The sequence below is a fragment of the Talaromyces amestolkiae genome (genome assembly GCF_001896365.1).
Source record: "Talaromyces amestolkiae strain CIB chromosome Unknown scaffold7.1, whole genome shotgun sequence".
Classification (NCBI taxonomy): Eukaryota; Fungi; Ascomycota; class Eurotiomycetes; order Eurotiales; family Trichocomaceae; genus Talaromyces; species Talaromyces amestolkiae.
Genome location: NW_024468043.1, coordinates 750844 through 770127, shown reverse-complemented (window position 1 = coordinate 770127; position 19284 = coordinate 750844). Strand labels below are relative to the sequence as shown.

General features: G+C 46.5%; 9 protein-coding genes across 9 annotated transcripts; 6 read left to right on the top strand and 3 right to left on the bottom strand.

Annotated features, from left to right (window-relative positions):
• Positions 1-315: 315 nt before the first annotated feature.
• Positions 316-2391, top strand: BHQ10_004317 (uncharacterized protein; the record flags this gene model as incomplete). Its single annotated transcript, XM_040876670.1, has 2 exons — positions 316-1264; positions 1313-2391. 2 exons carry the CDS (start codon positions 316-318, stop codon positions 2389-2391), a joined length of 2028 nt encoding a protein of 675 aa, XP_040732821.1.
• Positions 2392-3992: 1601 nt separating this feature from the next.
• On the top strand, positions 3993-4262 carry BHQ10_004316 (uncharacterized protein; the record flags this gene model as incomplete). Its single annotated transcript, XM_040876669.1, has 1 exon — positions 3993-4262. One exon carries the CDS (start codon positions 3993-3995, stop codon positions 4260-4262), a length of 270 nt encoding a protein of 89 aa, XP_040732820.1.
• A 990-nt stretch (positions 4263-5252) lies between these two features.
• BHQ10_004315 (uncharacterized protein) lies at positions 5253-5528 on the bottom strand (the record flags this gene model as incomplete). Its single annotated transcript, XM_040876668.1, has 1 exon — positions 5253-5528. One exon carries the CDS (start codon positions 5526-5528, stop codon positions 5253-5255), a length of 276 nt encoding a protein of 91 aa, XP_040732819.1.
• A 1129-nt stretch (positions 5529-6657) lies between these two features.
• On the top strand, positions 6658-8063 carry BHQ10_004314 (uncharacterized protein; the record flags this gene model as incomplete). Its single annotated transcript, XM_040876667.1, has 2 exons — positions 6658-7266; positions 7683-8063. 2 exons carry the CDS (start codon positions 6658-6660, stop codon positions 8061-8063), a joined length of 990 nt encoding a protein of 329 aa, XP_040732818.1.
• Positions 8064-8337: 274 nt separating this feature from the next.
• On the bottom strand, positions 8338-9387 carry BHQ10_004313 (uncharacterized protein; the record flags this gene model as incomplete). The annotated part of the gene is made up of 2 exons (XM_040876666.1): positions 8338-8517; positions 8575-9387. The coding sequence occupies 2 exons, from the start codon at positions 9385-9387 to the stop codon at positions 8338-8340; spliced, it is 993 nt and encodes a 330-aa protein (XP_040732817.1).
• Positions 9388-10116: 729 nt separating this feature from the next.
• BHQ10_004312 (uncharacterized protein) lies at positions 10117-11258 on the top strand (the record flags this gene model as incomplete). The annotated part of the gene is made up of 2 exons (XM_040876665.1): positions 10117-10953; positions 11004-11258. The coding sequence occupies 2 exons, from the start codon at positions 10117-10119 to the stop codon at positions 11256-11258; spliced, it is 1092 nt and encodes a 363-aa protein (XP_040732816.1).
• A 686-nt stretch (positions 11259-11944) lies between these two features.
• BHQ10_004311 (uncharacterized protein) lies at positions 11945-12898 on the top strand (the record flags this gene model as incomplete). The annotated part of the gene is made up of 2 exons (XM_040876664.1): positions 11945-12008; positions 12063-12898. The coding sequence occupies 2 exons, from the start codon at positions 11945-11947 to the stop codon at positions 12896-12898; spliced, it is 900 nt and encodes a 299-aa protein (XP_040732815.1).
• Positions 12899-13053: 155 nt separating this feature from the next.
• On the bottom strand, positions 13054-14217 carry BHQ10_004310 (uncharacterized protein; the record flags this gene model as incomplete). The annotated part of the gene is made up of 4 exons (XM_040876663.1): positions 13054-13295; positions 13356-13493; positions 13551-14074; positions 14201-14217. The coding sequence occupies 4 exons, from the start codon at positions 14215-14217 to the stop codon at positions 13054-13056; spliced, it is 921 nt and encodes a 306-aa protein (XP_040732814.1).
• A 2007-nt stretch (positions 14218-16224) lies between these two features.
• BHQ10_004309 (uncharacterized protein) lies at positions 16225-18441 on the top strand (the record flags this gene model as incomplete). The annotated part of the gene is made up of 7 exons (XM_040876661.1): positions 16225-16667; positions 16721-17548; positions 17602-17726; positions 17778-17924; positions 17981-18178; positions 18231-18338; positions 18407-18441. The coding sequence occupies 7 exons, from the start codon at positions 16225-16227 to the stop codon at positions 18439-18441; spliced, it is 1884 nt and encodes a 627-aa protein (XP_040732813.1).
• Positions 18442-19284: the final 843 nt, after the last annotated feature.

Genomic DNA, 19284 nt, shown 5'->3' with positions numbered 1-19284 from the left:
ACTGTCGATGTGGGAGTCCTGTCACTGCGCGATTTCGCGGCTGCCAAGCTTGATTTTGGCTCTATCGTTATTCTTTCTCGCAGTGGATTTGCTTGTTTCTCCCTCCATCTAATTCTTAGCTTTCACCGCTTGTTCTCAGTTTTTCCCGCTTCTTCTCGACTCTATTATATATGAATGTGCTGAGGGCAGCTTGGTCCTCCTAGCTTTACTCTTGTGTCCAGATCTTACTTTGAAAGATCTTTATCACCTTCAACCTTTCTGATCCACAACCTCCCACGTTCCAAATCTTTCTTTCTACCTGACTTAACTATCACCATGCATTCCGGCGAACTCCAGAGGTGTCAAAGCTGCGATGCCAGACATGAACAACATGAACCCTTGGACCCGCCCAGCTCCTACCAGTGCTCGGAGCCGACCATTGTGGGATTATATGGTATCCCAGGCTCTGGAAAATCCTTCCTACTAGATACTCTAAAGCAAGGACTTGGTCAAGAGCCCTTCATGTTTTACGACGGCAGCCAGGTCATTGCCGATGTGACACCAGGGGGTTTGGAGGCATTCCAGAGTTTGAGCGAGGAATCTAAAGCCAACATTCGAGAGCGTGCCATCAACAAGATCAAGCAGGAAGCCCGCGACAGTAGCAAAGTTGCCATAGTTGCTGGGCACGCCATGTTATGGCCCGAGGAAGAGGGTGGCGGTCAATGGGTCTGCACCCAGGCTGATCTCGAATCATATACACATATTGTGTATTTGAATGTCCCGCCTGAAACTATTAGGCAGTATCGACTGAATGACCAAGCAAAACATCGGCCAGATGCATCCCTCAGACACTTGGAGAAGTGGCAAGAGTCCGAAATAAAAGAGCTCCGTTACCGCTGCAGAGCCCATCATATCATCTTCTCAGTCTTTTCACCAAGTCGTGATTCTTCGGATAAGCTCATGGCCGTACTTCGGGATTTCTCCAAGCATACGGAAGAATTCAATGCAAAAGTTGCTGAGCAACAGATGGACAAGGCCCTTGTGACTGGGCCCGATACGGTACTACTTCTGGATGCTGACAAAACATTGACGGCCCAGGACAGCGGCGAGTTATTCTGGGAAGCATTACCCAGCCTGAAGTTTTTGGAAGACACGATGTCTCCACTGAAAAGGCTCTTTAGCAGTACGTTGCAATACTCATATACGGCCTTCCGTCAAGCAACCATGCTCTACGAAGAAGCCATCGGGGATAACGAGTACATCGAACACTGCGAAAACGTAGCCCGTATGATAACGATGCATCAAGATATGTTACGTCTACTGCGCCTGGTAGCGGGCCGAACACACGTTCGTGCGATTGTTCTCACTTGTGGCATTCGCGGAGTGTGGGAAAAGGTGCTTGAGAAGGAACAGCTCTCCAGTTCCATTACGCTTATTGGTGGTGGGCGTCTATCGGATGGCCTCGTCATGACACCGAAATTAAAAGAGAGACTGACAAAGCATGTACGCAGCACCGGAAATGCTTCTGTTTGGGCCTTTGGCGATAGCCCTTTAGATCTTGGGATGCTGATTGCTGCCAATCGAGCTGTTGTCATCACAGGCGAGCAGGCAACGAGGAGCGCAAGTATGGATGACGCGTTAGCCGATGCTATCAGAAAAGGGGGTTTCCATCCGCGCCAAGTCCTTCTCCCAAGCCATGCGTCTCCGCGTCTTGATTTGTTACGACTCCCTCTCATACAATTGTCTGAGCGATTCATCTCCGATTCGATATTGAATGACCGATACCAACTTCACGTTGTTGACGCAAGTCATCGTCCTGCTGCAAAGTTGCTTATGACACCCATGAGGAATGCAACGTTCTCAGGCCCAAGTTTGCGCGAAGCGCACCACCGAGTTGGATTGTATCTCGCGACTGAATTCTGTGCCGAAATTTTGGGCCTGGAAACCTTTCCAATTCCTCATGTTCAAGGCCATCAAACTGACGGGTATCGTGTTCTGAATGAGAAAGAGACGCTGATAGTAGCTTTGATGCGTGGCGGTGAACCGATGGCTCTCGGCATAAGTGATGCTTTGCCCTCTGCAGCATTCCTCCATGCTCGGGGTGCAATCGATATTTTACCAGAGCATCTAAACAGCATCAAGACCATTCTTCTCGTTGACTCGGTGGTGAACAGTGGCAAATCCATTTTGGAATTTGTGCAATATATCAGAACACTTCATGCCACTATCCGCATTGTAGTTATCGCTGGTGTCATACAGTCCAAAGCAGTGACATCAAGCGAAATGAGCCAGCAGCTCTGCAGATTTCGCCACTTGTCGTTCGTTGCACTTCGTTTGTCCGAAAATCAATTTACCGGCCAAGGTGGCACCGATACCGGTAACAGGTTGTTCAACACAACCAACCTTGATTGATTACATGTGTAAAGGCTGCTGCGAAGAACAACATCAAATAGCTTTTAGAGGAGCTACTCATGTTCCGCTGCCTGTCTTATATCTCGGCTATTTATTTACTTGCCATGAACTTGTTGTGAAATTGTTTACTGTTGTCAATTCCGGCTATGGGTAACTTGATGAGGAAATCTTCTGAAATTAAACCAATGCACAAGTGACCAAAGTGATGTTTTCCCCCAAATTGATTTAAAGTGTAATAATATTTGGGTTTGAGAAACTGTTTTCAGGAATCAAGATACGTGATCTCCTGGTAGATTTGAGTCATTTCAATTTGGGGAACAGGGCTTACGCACCTACTGATTGAAGACAACAAGATGGCACAGTTAATACAACGACGCTAATTTCCAGACCTACAATCATTATTTGACAATTTCAGTAACAGCCGCTTACAATTTATCACCAGTCTTCTTGGGAGCTATATGACTAGCATTTTCGGTATTATGGGCAACCAGCTTCTTTTGTAAAGCTAAAGTTGACAAGGATTTCGACCATTCAAGGCTCAGAACAGAACTATACCTTGGCAGCATGTTATCACTGCTGGTCGCAGAATTGTTGTGCGTTCGTCTGTTGTCTCCAACCAAAAGTTCATTAGTTCTTGTGCGAGGCGTGAGCTAGCTGCTAGTAGAACGAGCGGAAAATAGTCAGTCCCCAGCATCCAGGAGAAAGACCTCTGAGGCTCTGTATATATCTTCGGCTTGGGTCCATCTTTAGTCATCCGCAGGTGCTGCTTGATGTCCTCGTCGTTCGAAAGTCTTACGAACTGCGAAGAGTTCGATCGCTTGTCCGAATCATTTCATGATGTCAGTTCTGCCTAATTTGCATTTGCGCATGACAGATAAGCTCCCTTGCAGGTTGAGGGATATACCTGACTGAGATGAAGGGAGCCTCACAGTTGCCTGGACTATACGGCCTCAATGAGCTACTAAGTCTCGAGTGACTAGTCATAAACTCAATGTGTGCGCAAGATAAGCATCGTGTTCGTAGCTCATGCAGACATGGACCGTGCAGTCTGGCACCGTCTCCATTCAATTAAGCATCTTGAAGGGATCTCGACCGTAAAAGAGACCATGAGGTACGAGGTACCTCCGGCGGTGAAAAGTAGGACACGTAAGCAGGCATAATTGGTCGTTGCATGTTTGAACAACACGTCATATCTCAGGAATCTGGAGTAGTACAAGAAGTTGTAATTGGTGTATCATGTACGACGGACATGCGCTAAATTGAGTGATGCGGTCTGAGTGACTTTACCTGTCAGATGTTGTTGTTGTTGTTGTTGTTGTTGTTGCTCACGAGTACATTGGGATGCGTCTACATCTGTAATCCAAAGGGATTTGAAACTATGCACTTGCATGAGTGTGATCTTTGTGTACTATCTGCTGATGCAGGGATGCTGTCGCCTAATGAAAGTTAATGCGAAAGGTACGCCCTCCACTGATGCATTGATAGATAATGGATTCTTCGATGATGCATGCTTTAGTAGAAGCAGTCCATGGCTTCGACAGCTATAAATTCTAAAGCTTGCCGACCTCAATGAATAATAATCACTGCTCCATCTAGTCAAGATGGCGTCCGATATTGACTCCGACATCCCAAGCCAGTACGGCTTGATCCCTGAGATTAACGATGACATCTACAACTTCTCTGCTCTCTCGGAAGACTATTTTGCGACAAGTGTCTCCTCTGGAAACATTTTTGACGAGTCATTCGGTCTCTCTCAGTACTTGAATATCGCAACAAACGACCAGACCCMCCTATTGGACGAYTTTTCCTTTGTGAMCCCGCCATTTTTGCCCCCAACATTCAACGACTCTGTTGGAAATCAGCCTCTATAGAGCGCCTCCTCAGATCCATCATTTAGTGTTGTGGACATTCCAGGCGGCGATGCTCAGGAGATATCGCCTGTGGGGAGTCATATCAATGAAGAGGTTGTAAGCAGAAACGCTACAACACCTTCAGAGATAGAGCCGATGCATTTCGAATCTATACATGCAGAAACACCTTCTATTGATCACATCATGCCGGCTTCCGATGGGATTTTTCATTGTCCGGAAGTGGGCTGTAAGTCAAAGCTCTTGTTTGACAATAGAAGTCAGTTTAAGTAGGTAAATTGGTAGATGCATGAATAAGTGATTATCTAGCTGACCGTCATCTAGGCGACATATGAGGACGCATTCGAAGCCTGTTCGATGCCCCAAAGAGAGGTGTGATAAACGATTTGGAGAACAAGGTGATATGCACCGTCATTTTGAGGTATATCATTCCATCCGACCCAAGAGTCCGGATTTTGTAAAGTGCCAATATTGCGGTCGTGGATTTACTCGACGTGATAATCTCAAAAGGCACACAAAAAGTTATACATGTTCCAAGAAAATTAAGTCATAGTTCATGCGATTTGCACAAGATTCATTCGGTTTTTGTGAGAATGACAAATTTTCATTCATCTAGAAAGGAATGTCAGTGTTTCCACGTCGACTAGCAATACGCAACTTAAGAAAAAAAAACTCAATTTAAAGCCAAGAGTCTTTGCAGAGGTTTCCGTATCTTTTGAAGGCTTTAGAGCGTACATAACCCTCATTGGTCGAATGTTGAAGCATTTCCTTTTCTGAATGAAGCAATGGACATTACGTGAAGGGAAAAGGCTGGGGCCTGGAATCTGTGGTTGTACAAGATCAATTAACGGTTTTTACGACATCTACACTCATCATACGACGCAGCCTTCTGACTTGGGCAAGAGTCGACCTATCCGATGATTTTTCCAGTGTATTCTCATTTGAATTGTTTATTTTTCGAGGCATTACTTCGGTGGTGGGGCCTTGTGTGTGTCACACTAAAAGGTACTGGTATTCATATGTACCCTTGACGTCAATCATCTGGAAGACCCAAAATCTTTGAAATTCATGAATCTTTGACTCGAGACCTCTCGCGCATGGTGGCATCCTCCCTGGTGACATGGCCTCTCGCATGGTGGCCTCTCGCATGGTGGCCTCTCGCATGATGGACTCTCGCATAATGGCCTCTCGCATGATGGCCTCTCGCATGGTGGCCTCTCGCATGATGGACTCTCGCATGATGGCCTCTCGCATGATGGCCTCTCGCATCGTAGGGAGCCCACTTTCATGGTAGCCTTTGTGAGGTCAGGTTTCCATATAGCCTTATATATAGTAGAACAAGGTGCTGCACTGGTGTTTGGGTCATCAATTCTTCATCAGCGGCAATCGCATTCAGTGAAAACCAGTCTTTATTGTGCCCAAACAAAAAGTTCTCACCGGTAGCCCACCTGCAAAGATTATTCATCATGTCTCAATCAGCGAGAGAAACTCTAGAACACATACCTAGCCGCATAGGTCGTCCGCGACTGGACAAGTCTTCAAGAATCCTTGCTCGCTTTTATGAGCCGCTATTTCTCTTACAAGCACTGGGTCAGACAAGAGGTGTACACACGCGCCGACCGCGAGATGCCGACGAGAAGACAGAAACAAGACGGAAGTTCTTAGAGAATCTTTGTTTTGTGTGTGACTTTGTGAAAGGTGGAAAGTCTTGTACGGCTATTGGACTTGAAGAGCGCCCGGACACATACAAGTTCTGGCTTGCTTCGAACGGAAAATCTTCAGATATAGCATCATTTCTCAATAACACGCTAAAGCTCTTGTGTTGCGCCAGTAACCTTGATGGTAAAGAACTGGACGCCAGGAAGCGCGATTTCACTCAATATTGTGCAATTTTCGCCCAAAGTCGCATAGCTCAGGAAAAAAAACTTGTACAGGCTCAGGCTCGGTTATGTCTGGACGAGATACAGGGCGAGACGAACAAAAGACGTAAGTTCGACGACCTGTGTGATCCCATTCTACAATCAACGCTAACAATTCTGAAGCATATGGCGATCTGATTCCGATACTGCAAGACATCATTAATCACCAGGATGCGATTGAACTCTCTTATTTCTCAAACAAAATTCGGCAATCCAAATGGATGACCAGACTCAAGTCCATTGCTTTGAGAGAAGAGCAAGACCTGGTATTGGACGGTAAAAGATCGCCTTTTTACTTAGTTCAGCATCACATTGGAAGACTTTCTCACCATATAAGAGCACCGGAGGAGCTTATCCAAGACTCTCATCATATGGAACAAATACTGCAAACTTATAAGGTTGAAATTGTTGATCGTCTTCCTGGCGTACAGATACCTGTACGTGACAAACATACCAATCTCAAAGGTATCCTGAACAGAATGTTCAGAATCGATAATGCAAAGGAAAAAGGGTTGGTTGAGGAAGGGCTCCTAAGCATAGATAAAGTCTCAGGAACTTTTGACAAGTTTCTGGATTGCTACAAGCAGGCTGGCGTTGATGTTGATGTGCATGCCGAAATCAAAGTCTTGGAGCATTTTCATCGATCGGGACTTCACTTTGCGGGAAACGACCGTTTCATCGCTTGCAGTAAGCCGGCATGTTTCTGTTGTGAATTGTACTTTAAGCACCATCCTGCTCGCTTCGTGATCCCGGCGTCTCACAAAAAAGTCTGGACGAAATGGAGCCCCCCCAAAGTCGAGTATGGTGCCACTCTGGGTGATCAAGCAATACAGCAAAGGAAGATCCTAAGCAAAATCACTGAGGATCTTCGCGAGGAGATCATCAACCAAGTTTTGCAACGCTCAAAACACAGCCACTGGCATCCCGACTCGAGGACGGGTATCACAGATCCGCATACCGTGAATCACCAAGTGTTTTCGATGCTGTCAGATGACTCAGAGATATCAGAGTCCGAGTCCGACCTTGGTTTCTCAGATGGCCCGGAGAGCGAGACGTTTTCAGATAGTGAAGAAGATGGCGGTGTTCCTGTCTTATTCTAGGCTCTCCGGAGGGTAGACCGTTTTCACGAATAAAAGATTGGCTTAATGTCAAAACCAGTAACTATTGTCACATATTTTTCATCATGCAATGATAGAGACAACTTAATTAGGCCTTCAAATGATGAACTGCAGCAGTATGATTCTACCAATGCGTTTGTTCTAGATAATCTATCTTATTAGTGTAAAAGTTGTACATATAATTATTTAGGTATTTAGTCTAGAGCTAGAAAAATATCAATTAATAACTTTAATTTGATAACTATAGCTAGTATAGTTACATTATTCTCTTAAGTATATTTTGATATTATCTATATAAGATTTAGTATCAGAACTTCCTTTAATGCTTTACTTTTAGATTTTTTATCTTTCATCAAACACTCTATTGAGCAAGCTGACAAAGACAGTCCTCCCTCAAACGCAAAGCCTCAGCCAATCTCCTAGCAGATCTCGCCCACCCCATCGAGTACGATGCAACTCAATCTCCGACGAAGACCCACGTCCAACAACACACGTCTCCCAAAGAAATCTCAAGTCTCTACGAAAAGACCTACCTCGACACCATCATCGAAATCAAGTGTCTGTTGCAGCATTATGCCTTTGTGCTTGCCGCAGAAGCGAATCCCGATCTGAACCTGGAGGGCCTACTGGAGGGCGACGCAAGTGCGGCGAATGCACGTACAAGTGCAACTGTGGATGCTGTGGCAGACACGAAAACGGAGCTGAAAGCGATACTGGACGATCTGGCCTCGAAGCCTGAATTGTTGAGTATGGAGAAATTGAGATAGGTGCTGATGGACTATGGGATCGTGGTTGATGTGGAAGACGGACAGAATGGGGAGAGAGTTGTTGATGTGAGGGTGGTTGATTTCTTACTTACCTACCTACCTTCCCACCTGCGTGGAGATGCTTCGAGGCGTCTACTTACGGATGATACCATTTCTTATTACTATCGGTGCCAGGTTATTGAATATCAACTTCATTCTGGTATACATAATGTCAATCATCACATCGTAACACAGCTAAACGCAGCACACATTCAATCTGATAGATCAACACAGCCTAGGTCCGATTCTGCCTATTCAATCCCTCGCGTTGCTTCGTCGAGGTCGAAAACTGTCCTGATTGAGCCTCGTATTCGCCATCGCGTCCAATAGCCTCGTTCTTGGCTACACCTTCAGGTTCGTTGAAGGCACGATCAACGGCGGCATTGAATGTTCCTCGGATCGATTCACCAGCGCCCTAAACCTCTTAGCTCGAGCTCAAAGAGTAAGATAGAGAGAATGGGAAGACTCTTACGTGAATACCAGCGACAACACCCTTAATCCCCCCTGCAATACCTTTACTTCCCGACGCACCTGCATCAGCAGTCGAAGTTTGCGTCCCCGTTGACGTGGCCGCCGTAGGCCCCGTTGCAGGCTGCGTAGATGCTTGCTGCTGCTCTCGATGGGCAGGCGTATATCCCGTTCCAATCGATGGGTTGTAGCTCCCTTGCTCACGACTGTATCCCGACGGGGTCGAGATTGGCGAGGGCACAGCGGGTGCCCCCGTCGATGTGCCGCCGACTACACCGCTGCCAGTACTGTGTTGGGAGCTCGTGCCTGGTTTAAATGATGAGTACCCTTGCCCGGGATTATTGCTGCCTGTAGTTGAGGTGTTGGTATAATCGGCAGTGTTGGTAGGTGTAGTGTCCAATTTTGTGTTATTGCCGCCTGCATTAACGGGTTCCCTTCGTGAACCGGTGCCCTCGGAATTTGTAGTTTTGGTGGTCATTTCGCCAGTCTTGCTGTTTACGCGGGGATCGAGTTTATTCTTGAGATCGGACTCGTGGGGTCCCAGCGTGTTACTGGCTTGAGGGKTTGCGACGTGCGAGGTTGCGCCGGGATGCGAGTTTGTGGCTGTCGTTGTGCCTGGTGCGTATTGAGCGCGATTATTCAGATCGCTGTCCACCCTGGGATCGAGCTTGTTGGCGATATCGGATTCATGCGGCCCTGCGGTGTTTTTGGCAGGCCCTGTTTCGTAGCTAGACAGATTGGGGACGTATTCTTGTGCTTGGGGAGGTTGATGGGTTTGAGGGTTAAAGTCGAACCCATCATTATTTGTGGATGCCATGATGTGGATATGATGTAGTCTCACTTGATAGATCGGATTCGATATGTTTAATCAATTGATGTTTTCGATGTCAGTGGATTCTATCAGTGTTAGTGTAGTTACGGAATGAGGACTCCAGACTGTATAAATACTATGTCTTTTCCAGTTGTCTAGACCACCTGCCCGGCGACATCATCGATCGACTTTTGACGTCACTGAGATGACGTTGCTGCTGTCATCTTGTTCAGGCAGTTCATCTCTACTTTTTACTGGACGATCTCATCTCAGGTCACAAACTAGCCTTGGAAAGTTGAGGCACTTATTCGAAACAGCACGCTACATTTAGTATTGTCTTCTGTTCATGTTTCAAGACGTCGTGGTGGATGTGTCGATATAGCTTGCAAATGACTCAGCGATATGACTAAGCATTGCAACCACCAACCAATAAGAAATTGACATCGGCATCTCCGTTGGCGTCGCACTGGCAGCCTCGATGGGGTAACATCGCCGAGTCTGTCTACATTCTCCCCAGTTTTGACACTCACGTCCCACTCCTTCCTACGCACGTATCATTCTTTCAATAAAAATGTCGGTGACTTTTATATCTGCCGAGGTTCCTGCTAATCCTCTCTACAGTGTTTAGCCGAGTTGACTCCTACCTGAAATAAAACGATGTGACAGCTCACCTCTGTATACCTTCACCACACAACATTCGATCATATCAGTCACACTACATATATATAAGTCAACATGGCCATCCCAAACAAACAAATCCTCTACACCAAAACCCCCAATCCCGCAATCAACCCCGACTTGACCAGCGACAATGGCACCTTCAGCCTCAAACAAAACAGCATCTCCCTTCCCATCCCCTCCGACAAGGTCCTCGTGCGCAACCACTACCTCTCCCTCGACCCGGCCATGCGCCAATGGCTCACCGCAAAACGATCGTACATTGCCCCCGTCGAACTCGGCGCCGTAATGCGCAGTCTCGCAGTCGCACAAATCATCGACGTTGGCTCATCGCTGCAATCACAATTTAAAAAGGGCGAATGGTTAATTGCTGTTACAGGCTGGCAGGAATATGCGCTGTTGAGTGCGAAGGAGGCCGCGACTCAGAGAGCGAATGTGCCGCCTGGATGTTCGCCCCTGGACGCCATGACGGTTTTGGGTACAGTTGGTCTGACGGCTTATTTTGGGTTGTTGGAAGTTGGGCAGTTGCGTGCTGGGGATACGGTGGTTGTCTCTGGTGCGGCGGGCGCGACGGGKATGATTGTGGGCCAGATTGCGAAAGTCAAGGGCGCGAAACGCGTTATTGGGTTGGCGGGAAGTGCGGACAAGTGTCGGTTCTTGACGGAGGAGCTGGGATTTGACGTCGCCATCAATTATAAGGATAAGGACTGGAAGAAGCAGCTGCGAGCGGCGTGCCCGGATTACATTGACGTGTATTTTGATAATGTGGGTGGAGAGATCCTGGATGCTTGTCTGGGGCTTGCTGCGAAAGATGCGCGGTTTGCGATTAGTGGACACATTAGTCAGTACTCTGCGGCGAAACCAGAGGGACCGAAGAACATTATGATGCTGATTGTAAGCTTCCCCTTTACCTCTTCCCCTGACCGCATGCTAACGAGTACCAGGGACAACGAGTCATGATGAAAGGATTTATCTATCTCGACTACCGTAAGAAATTCCCTGCTGCTCTAGCCGATCTGCAGCAGTGGTTGCTTGACGGCAAAATCAAACGAAAGTACTATATCATCAAGGGCGGTCTGGAGGCTTGTCCTCAGGGACTGATGGACATGTATGCGGGAGCCAACACGGGCAAGACGATGGTTGAAGTTGTCCCTTTTTCAGAGGCGATTCCAGACGGCAACAATACGGCTAAGCTGTAATAGCTCAAAAAATCATTGTACATATATGAGGTGTAGGACTTGATAAGGTCACGCGATCTATGCATAGGGGATCGACATCCATTAGATGGCATACTCCCCACCAACGGTCTAGATTGGTCTATATAGCAGATGGTCATCTTGTCAGAGTCTGGACTCTACAATAATCGCATTGTGTTTACGTTGTCTGAAAATGACATTCTTAGATAAGCACGTATGCACCGTCCCACATGACCAGTCTAGCCCTAAGACGTCATGCTGATGATACATCGTACCCCCATTCTTCCTGCTCTTCTTATTCAAGCATTTTGCAAGTAAATACAGCAACAAATGATTATACCCTGACGTATTTTTAGCATACAGTCAAAATCAAGAATGTCTCCCATTCACACGCCAATCAGCCTGGCCTGTATGGATACTTCTTTAGATATGAATGCATATATCCTACGTTGACGTGTACCTTTTCCTCACCAAGTAGTGGGCACCGAGCAGTGAAAATGTCATCAATCCTTTACACACCGGCGCGTCATAGGCTGTTCGTGTCTAGTAGAAGGGCATATAAGACGCTGCAGCGAGTGCAGATCGCATATCCAGTTTTGAGGAAATATCACTACTTCAACCATCACCCATCCAAACAACAAAATATTCTTTCCATTACCCAATCAAGATTAGTATCATCATCCGCAAAGATGGGCGCAGAAACAAACAATGAGCAATTCAAGCTTGAGAATTTGTTTAATGTCAAGGGCAAAGGTTCGTCTCTCCCTTCTTTCGTCCTTGATACACTAAACTAAGTGCCGTGAATAGTGGCACTGGTCACCGGTGGCGGCTCAGGCATAGGCCTCATGGCCGTACAAGCTCTCGCCGTCAACGGCGCAAAAGTATACATCGTCGGCCGCACCGAAGAGAAACTCGATCGCGTCGCTGAGCTTTACTCCACCGGGCAAAACGGCGCTGGGCAAATCATCCCTATTGTCGCAGACGTAACTCAAAAATCAGACATTGAACGACTCGTCTCCGACTTCAAGTCCAAAGAAGACCACCTATCCATCTTAATCAACAACGCCGGCATCTCAAGCTCCGCGCGCCACGACACCGAGCGCGAACACCCAGAAGCCCTAAAGGAGACACTCTTCGACGACGATGCCGCCACATTCGAAGACTGGGAGAGCGTTTCGCGCACCAACATCGCACAACTCTTCTTCATGACATCCGCTTTTTTGCCTCTACTCCAAAAAGCTACCGATAAAATCCCCGGTTTCAGTAGTACAGTTATCAACATCACCTCCATTTCGGGTATTATCAAAGCATCGCAACACCATTTCGCGTACAACGCGTCCAAAGCGGCGGCTATTCATCTCACCAAGATGCTGGCTCATGAAATTTATACGTCCGGGCTGAAGATTAGAGTCAATAATATTGCGCCGGGAGTGTTTCCATCGGAGATGACGACGCAGGAAAGCGATGAGAAGCAGAAGAGTGAATTAGCGAAAGAAAAGTACGAAGATAAAGTGCCGGCGCAAAGACCAGGAAATGATAGGGATATGGGCAGTGCGGTGTTGTTTGCGGCGACGAATCAGTATCTTAATGGGCAGACGGTTGTGGTTGATGGTGGTTACGTGTTGGCTACTGGGTCTCTTTAAAAAAGGGACATTTGTAAAAAGGCAGATAGCATAAATAAACGGAAAGCTCAATGTTTGTCAAGGCATATTTCATCTATATCGTGTCTATTTTTTTTATGGATATTGGTCATAAAGTGCCTTGTTCCTCCATTTTTGGGGGGTATGAAGTTTTAACTTCAAGCAGAAGCAGATCGCGTATTCTCGATCTTCAGCACCAAAATGTCTGTAGCACCGACAGTCGTCAATTCATCCATCACAGTGGCAATCTTCTTCTTCTCAACCATGGCGCTGATAGCAACCCAATCCGCTTCTTCCAGTGCGGTGACGGTCGGCGCACGCTTGCCGGGAGTGATTTTTGTGGCGGAGACGAGTTGGTTGCGTGGGATGTTGTATTGGCAGAGGACATATTTTTGTGCGTCTACAAACATTAGCATCATGAAACCCGATAGTATATGGGGGACAAAGGGAGAGGGCGCACCGATGACACCGCGAATACGGCTGGCAATCAAGTCTACGAGCTCGTTCTTGGTGTTCTTGGACTTGATTAGGACAGCAGTGCTCTGGACAACGGTATCGATAGCCTTGAGGCCGGCTGCTTTCATGGTTTCACCGGATTCTGCCATCATTAGCCCCATTTCACGATAATTTTAGACTGAAGGGCAGAAAAACATACCAACCAAATCAACAATCCCATCAGCAACACCCAACGCACACGCCGCCTCCACACTACCACCCACGTACTTAATCTTCGTCTTCAACGCCTTCTCGGCTGTCACACCCTCCAAGCCCGCAAAAAATTGCGTCGACAATGCCGTGAAACTAGTAACCACATTTTTGCCTACCAGTTGTTTCGCCTCTGTGATATCCCCCTTTTCGGGTACTTGCACCTGCAATTTGCATCCTCCAAACCCCAAGTCGAGGACTTCCGTGACGCCGGATTCTTCGCCTTCAGAGAGAGCAGCGTCGTGTTCGCCTACTTGGTCGCGACCAGTGATGCCGAGATCAACGCGCCCTTCACCGACGAAGGTTGGGATGTCGGCGGCGGGGAGGAAGATGAGTGCGATGGGCAGGTTTTTCACGAGTGCGATGTCGAGACGGGTTTCGCGTCGGAATTGGATGTCGGAGCCGGAGAGGAGGTCGAGTGTGGCTTGTTGGAGGCGGCCCTCTATTTTTCGTCGAACGTGGTTAGCATTTGATCTGAAAGAGCGTAGGTGGAAAGCGAACTTTTGGGCACTGCAAACAACAAACGGCCTTCGAGGCTAATGGAAAGTATTAGACATTATTTCGATTTGAATTGTATCCTGTTGGCATGGTAAAACTCACTGATTGACCAAATCCATGTTGTCGTTGTTCTGAAGGTGTTATTACAAGATTTCAAAGCGCAGAATGCGCGGGGTTCAGATTTTATCGGCGGCCCAAAAAAATCTTGTGATGCGCAATTGAGTTTGCCAATTGATGTATAGCCACCCTTTATTAATTGGCAGTAACTCGAATTTGATCGCAGGTCGTGTAAGAGGTGCAGGAGGTGCAGGAGGTGTTGTTCGATGTTCCTAGATTAGATTTCTTGCAAACGTTTGCGGCGACGATACCGGAGTTTGACTCATCGCGGGGACCTCCGTTGGTGCCTAAGGCATTCAACCAGGCCACGTGCGAGAATCAGCGACAACCAGTGCGCCCATCGAGTAAACGCAACACGTTGGCTTGGTCACATATTTGGCTCGATGGGAGTGCGATACAGGTTTATCATTTGCTTCTAACAGATTTTTCTAGAGCTAGCTATTAGTAGACTATTTGTCGGATTAGATTAAGAGTCGATGCCAAGCTTCGATACTCAAAAGAGGACTAGCGCTCATGACAGGCGAAGGAGCTATGTGATTGGTTGAATCCTCATCTCGAAGCTCTAAGCTCTTAGACTGTAGAATATGAGGCTGTGAGCCCAATGGCTTGTGACAAGTACAATAGGGGCGTTGAAAGGTGGCTGAGGGTCTATGGCGAAGTTGTCTAGTCGGAGTCAAAGAAAGAAAATCCCTCAATCGTTCTTACAAACTGGCCTTGTAAGTGCCAAGTTGGTGTCTTTACTCACTCGAGGAACTGGCAGCGAAAAGGTATCCATTTTGTTCTCCATCGTTCAGGCCTACTTTGTATATACACATGAGCCTATGCCTTTGTACGGAATTTACGGAGTAGATTGATGAGCACTCTAACTCTCTCCTGACGTTTATCCCCAATAACTCGGCTTGAATCAAAGGCGATACGCCGCGTTGAAACACGCATTCAGTTCAATCAGCCGCAATAAAAAGCAATTCAATCCCAAACAGGTCTGTATCCGGCATGCGGTTGTTCTCTCTCCGTGTCTTGTGCACACCAAACTGACATCCAGTAGGTCAGAAACGTGATGCTGAACACTGTTCCGATAGGCTCGTCGTTAGCTCAGGAACTTGAGAAGTTAGGGCTAGGTTGTATTTAGGACGGGACGCATACGGCGCTATCGTGAAAATTACCCCTATCACCCAACCATAGCGTCAAAACTCATATAAGTTTCGTACTGCGTGGTAAGACAGTACATGTATTGTATATACATGTATTTGTATTGATTCATCTATCATACCATGTGTTCGACTCCTTAGTTCCTCCGTACACATGGCAAGATTCCCACTCTGGTTCGACCAGGTATTATTGGTGCCTGTGCGGTGGCTGGCAGGGTCTTTCAATCATGCACAAGTGTTACGTACGACTGGATTGTAAGTCATTGTAGTCGAGCCCGCCTTCAGACTTGCGGTTCCCTCTTTGATGAAATTGCAAACTCATCGGGTTTTTGTGTGAGATGCCGACCCCCATATTTCATTCTGACACTTCGGTCTGAGAAATCAGCCGAAGGCGCGACACTCACTTCGGTCAGGAGTCTGTAATGACTATCCTGTCACATACGAGCGCCTGCGCCCAGTGATCAAGACTGGTGGGCGAGGGGGATAACTATTCTTACTTCCGAGTCTAGCGCCTTTGCGCCAGCTTTCTATTCGTCCAGACTCCAAGTCACTAGGGTGCAATTCATCGTGTTGGGATCTATGACAGATGTCCGCTATCTCTACAATTCTACCTCTACATCTTACACACCCGGGCATTCCGCCCAAATTTGTTGCCTGAGGATCTGAATATATGGTTTTGTTTATAAACTTATATCTTATTATTCGTTCCATCTGCAACTTTCTACATACAAAGTATCACACGAGGGATCTTCACTGCGCAATCTCGGCGCACGTGTCTCGCATGTCTAGAGACGTGCGGCGACATTTACAACACCGTCACACACACTAGGATACATACCTACCACCTAATAAAACGTCTCGATGAGTTTTGGTTGGTCTGCCGGCGACATCTTCACACTTGTAGTCACCTGCTACAGGATTGTCGATACCTGCCGTGACGGACTAACCAGCGCATCCCTACAACTTAGCAGCTTACAAAATGATCTCGAAGAATTCACAGCGGTGCTCATGCACTTGCACACAGTTGTCAAGGAAAGCAAGAATATCGCATTTTTCGATATGAAGGAGATGAAAAAGACCATCGAAGCTTGCAACATTTATCTTACCAAGTACGCTGGTCTCAAGCGCAAACCGTCGTTTTCCAAAGGGAAAGAGTTGTTGGATAATGCGAAGGATGCGGGGATTAAGATCAAGCAGGCAGTTGTATTTTCGACGCTGGGTGGTGATCAGGAATTACAGGTGCTGCAGCGCAGACTTGCGCGACATCGGCAGACTTTGGTGCTTTATCTCCAGATCTTGGAACGGTATGTTTGAGCTACCCACTACAGGGCCATTTCGACTAACAACTGATCAATAGTAACCGGCGCACAACAGAAGATATCAAACTCAACAAACGCTTATCCAATGTCGAGGCCATGGTCAAGGACATGCACTCGGTCCGACGTCTCTCTGCCACAGCAACACCAGATATTGCTCCAAAATCACCGCGTATACAACAACGACAGCCCGATAATGAAGACTACGAGGCTATCTTTAGGCAGCTCAACGAGCAAAAAAGATTAGCTCTAATCGAGGCCGAGCGACCCAACAATGATGACAACCTCGAAGAACTGAATGATATTCTTAGCCATCTTGAGCTGATAAGACTAAGGGTTTTGAATGCAGCGGAGAGAACAGCCAATTCGACGGCACAACGGCGCACCGGATCGGTTTCGCACCAGATTGCGCTCAACCGTATGCTCACACCTCATCATATGGGAACACCGCCGTTACGACCTGTACAAAGAGTCGACACACACGACAGTGGATTCGCTGAAATGCTTCCACCGGCACTGGCTTCGGTGCGCGAAGAAAGCTCTGGTCTTACCGAAGGATTCGTCGAAAGTGGTCATCTCAACAAACATGGTGGTCCTTCTTCCTCCTTCTCTGAAGGGATGGTTGAACGCTACCCACCACCCATAGCGCCAAGAAATATTCTAAACAGAAGTCGCACTCTATCGGCCAACTCGATCACAAGACCGGTTGTGACTCCATCTTCATCTTCCGAATCAGTCGCAGCGTCTACTGCACCAACTACGCGCTCGCCCCGTCAATCAGGTACTTTTAGCATGACCTCATCAGAAGGTTCTTTTATCTCTACAATCGCATATTGGCAGGTAATTCCATTTGAAGGATGGTTGAAATGGTACGAAATATGAATAAAGAATGTGAAAGCAAGATACTAACATAATCATCCAGTTGTACGAAAGCTTCACACAAGCCACTTCCCTGCAGTATTCATGGGAGCTACGACTCGAATGGTCAGGTTTATGGTATTGACATCCGACGACAGGATACAAACACTCGATTAGTTTTTATAAAGCGTGAGTATTTGAAACTGATACTTCATTCCAGCCAATAACTCATCGTTTTAGTCTCCAAGAAAAAAAGACCAATCCCTCAAGTTGAGCCATCCTGGGGACGTCACGTCGCCAAAGAAGGATACCAGGCTTATTTCATAAACCCACTTGATACAGAACCCAAAGATGAGGAAGTAAAGTTCTTCTTCCAAGAAGAGAAATGTTCGTACCCATCCCTATCAACCTACAAAACTTGCGCTAACAATTCTGACCGACAGCATTAAACAAATTTGAGAGCCTGGTATACGGCCAAGAGCTACTATTCAGCATCGATTTCAAGAAGATATTGTCATCCAATCGCACCCTCAGTGAAAACCAGAGACTTCGTATCTGGACAAAAGGCGACACAAAATCTCTACTTTTCTACACGACCAACAAACCTGACAAGGCGAAGGGGCGGTATCATCCTGTTCTTGGTACGTAATTCATGTATACTTTTGCAATAACATGTACTGACTCATTGTCAAGCTCAAGAAGTTCATGAAGTCAAAGTGGGCAAGACGTCAGTGGAATTCAAACTTCAGAACAATAGTCACGATCTGAAGGATCTCAAGATTGAGTTTGAAAACAAAGATGGTTAGTCCCACTGTCTTGCTGCTTTTTTTCGAGTTTTATTTATGAGCATATCTAACGGACATTGACAGATCTTACCCTGTTTTCGACCCAATTCTTATCATGAAGCACTTTTTTTAAGCAACCGTCTCTATTTCATCTAATATTATACCACTTCATTTTCTATGTTTCAGCATTTTGAAAGAGATTTGATGTTTTATTTGGAAAATCACTCTACGAACTTGATGCATGTTACGACTTATGACTATTTGGATGTGGTGTTCAGGGGAACGAATACCTGGGTTGACGGATTTATAAATGTATAATTCGCCTCTTTAATTTTATATTTTCAGAATATGATCAGTGTAGTAATAGAACTCAGCGTTTATTCTTGTGTGTAGAGTATTTTAAACATTGCATCGCATTTTGTTGACTCTTGAGCGTTTGAGGACGGGTGTTCAGGCCACCCGTTCGTGGCAAAAGCAAGGTACTCTACCTGACAAAACAAATACTGCCATGTCATAGGAGCTCGTATCTGTTCGAGCTTCCATTCCTCGGACTGTCTAATCAAGCCAAGACCGGTAACAAAGCTAAAATCGGGGAATTGTTCTCATGCACGGAGCACCCAGCAGCATCATTTGAGTTAAATTAGTTGATTTAGCCCTAATACAAGCAATACGGTAACAACACAGCACTTACAATACCAATACACAAGTATACTCACTTTTAGTTAATTTACCTATTAGTGCAAAGCGTGTCGAAATAGAACAAGTGTGCCTCGCTCAGCCTCAATCGATTCGTTAATTTTTCCCAAAAGTAATCAGACAAACTCTTGTCTCGCTTCTTGTCGCGCATGCTTAGCCTCTTTTGTTGGTAAAAGCGCCTGTCAGGGTGATGGGGGAGATGGCCTATTATCATGCACAGAAAATGGCACATGGTTTTGAGCCTCTCCAGACCAACTTCGAGTCTT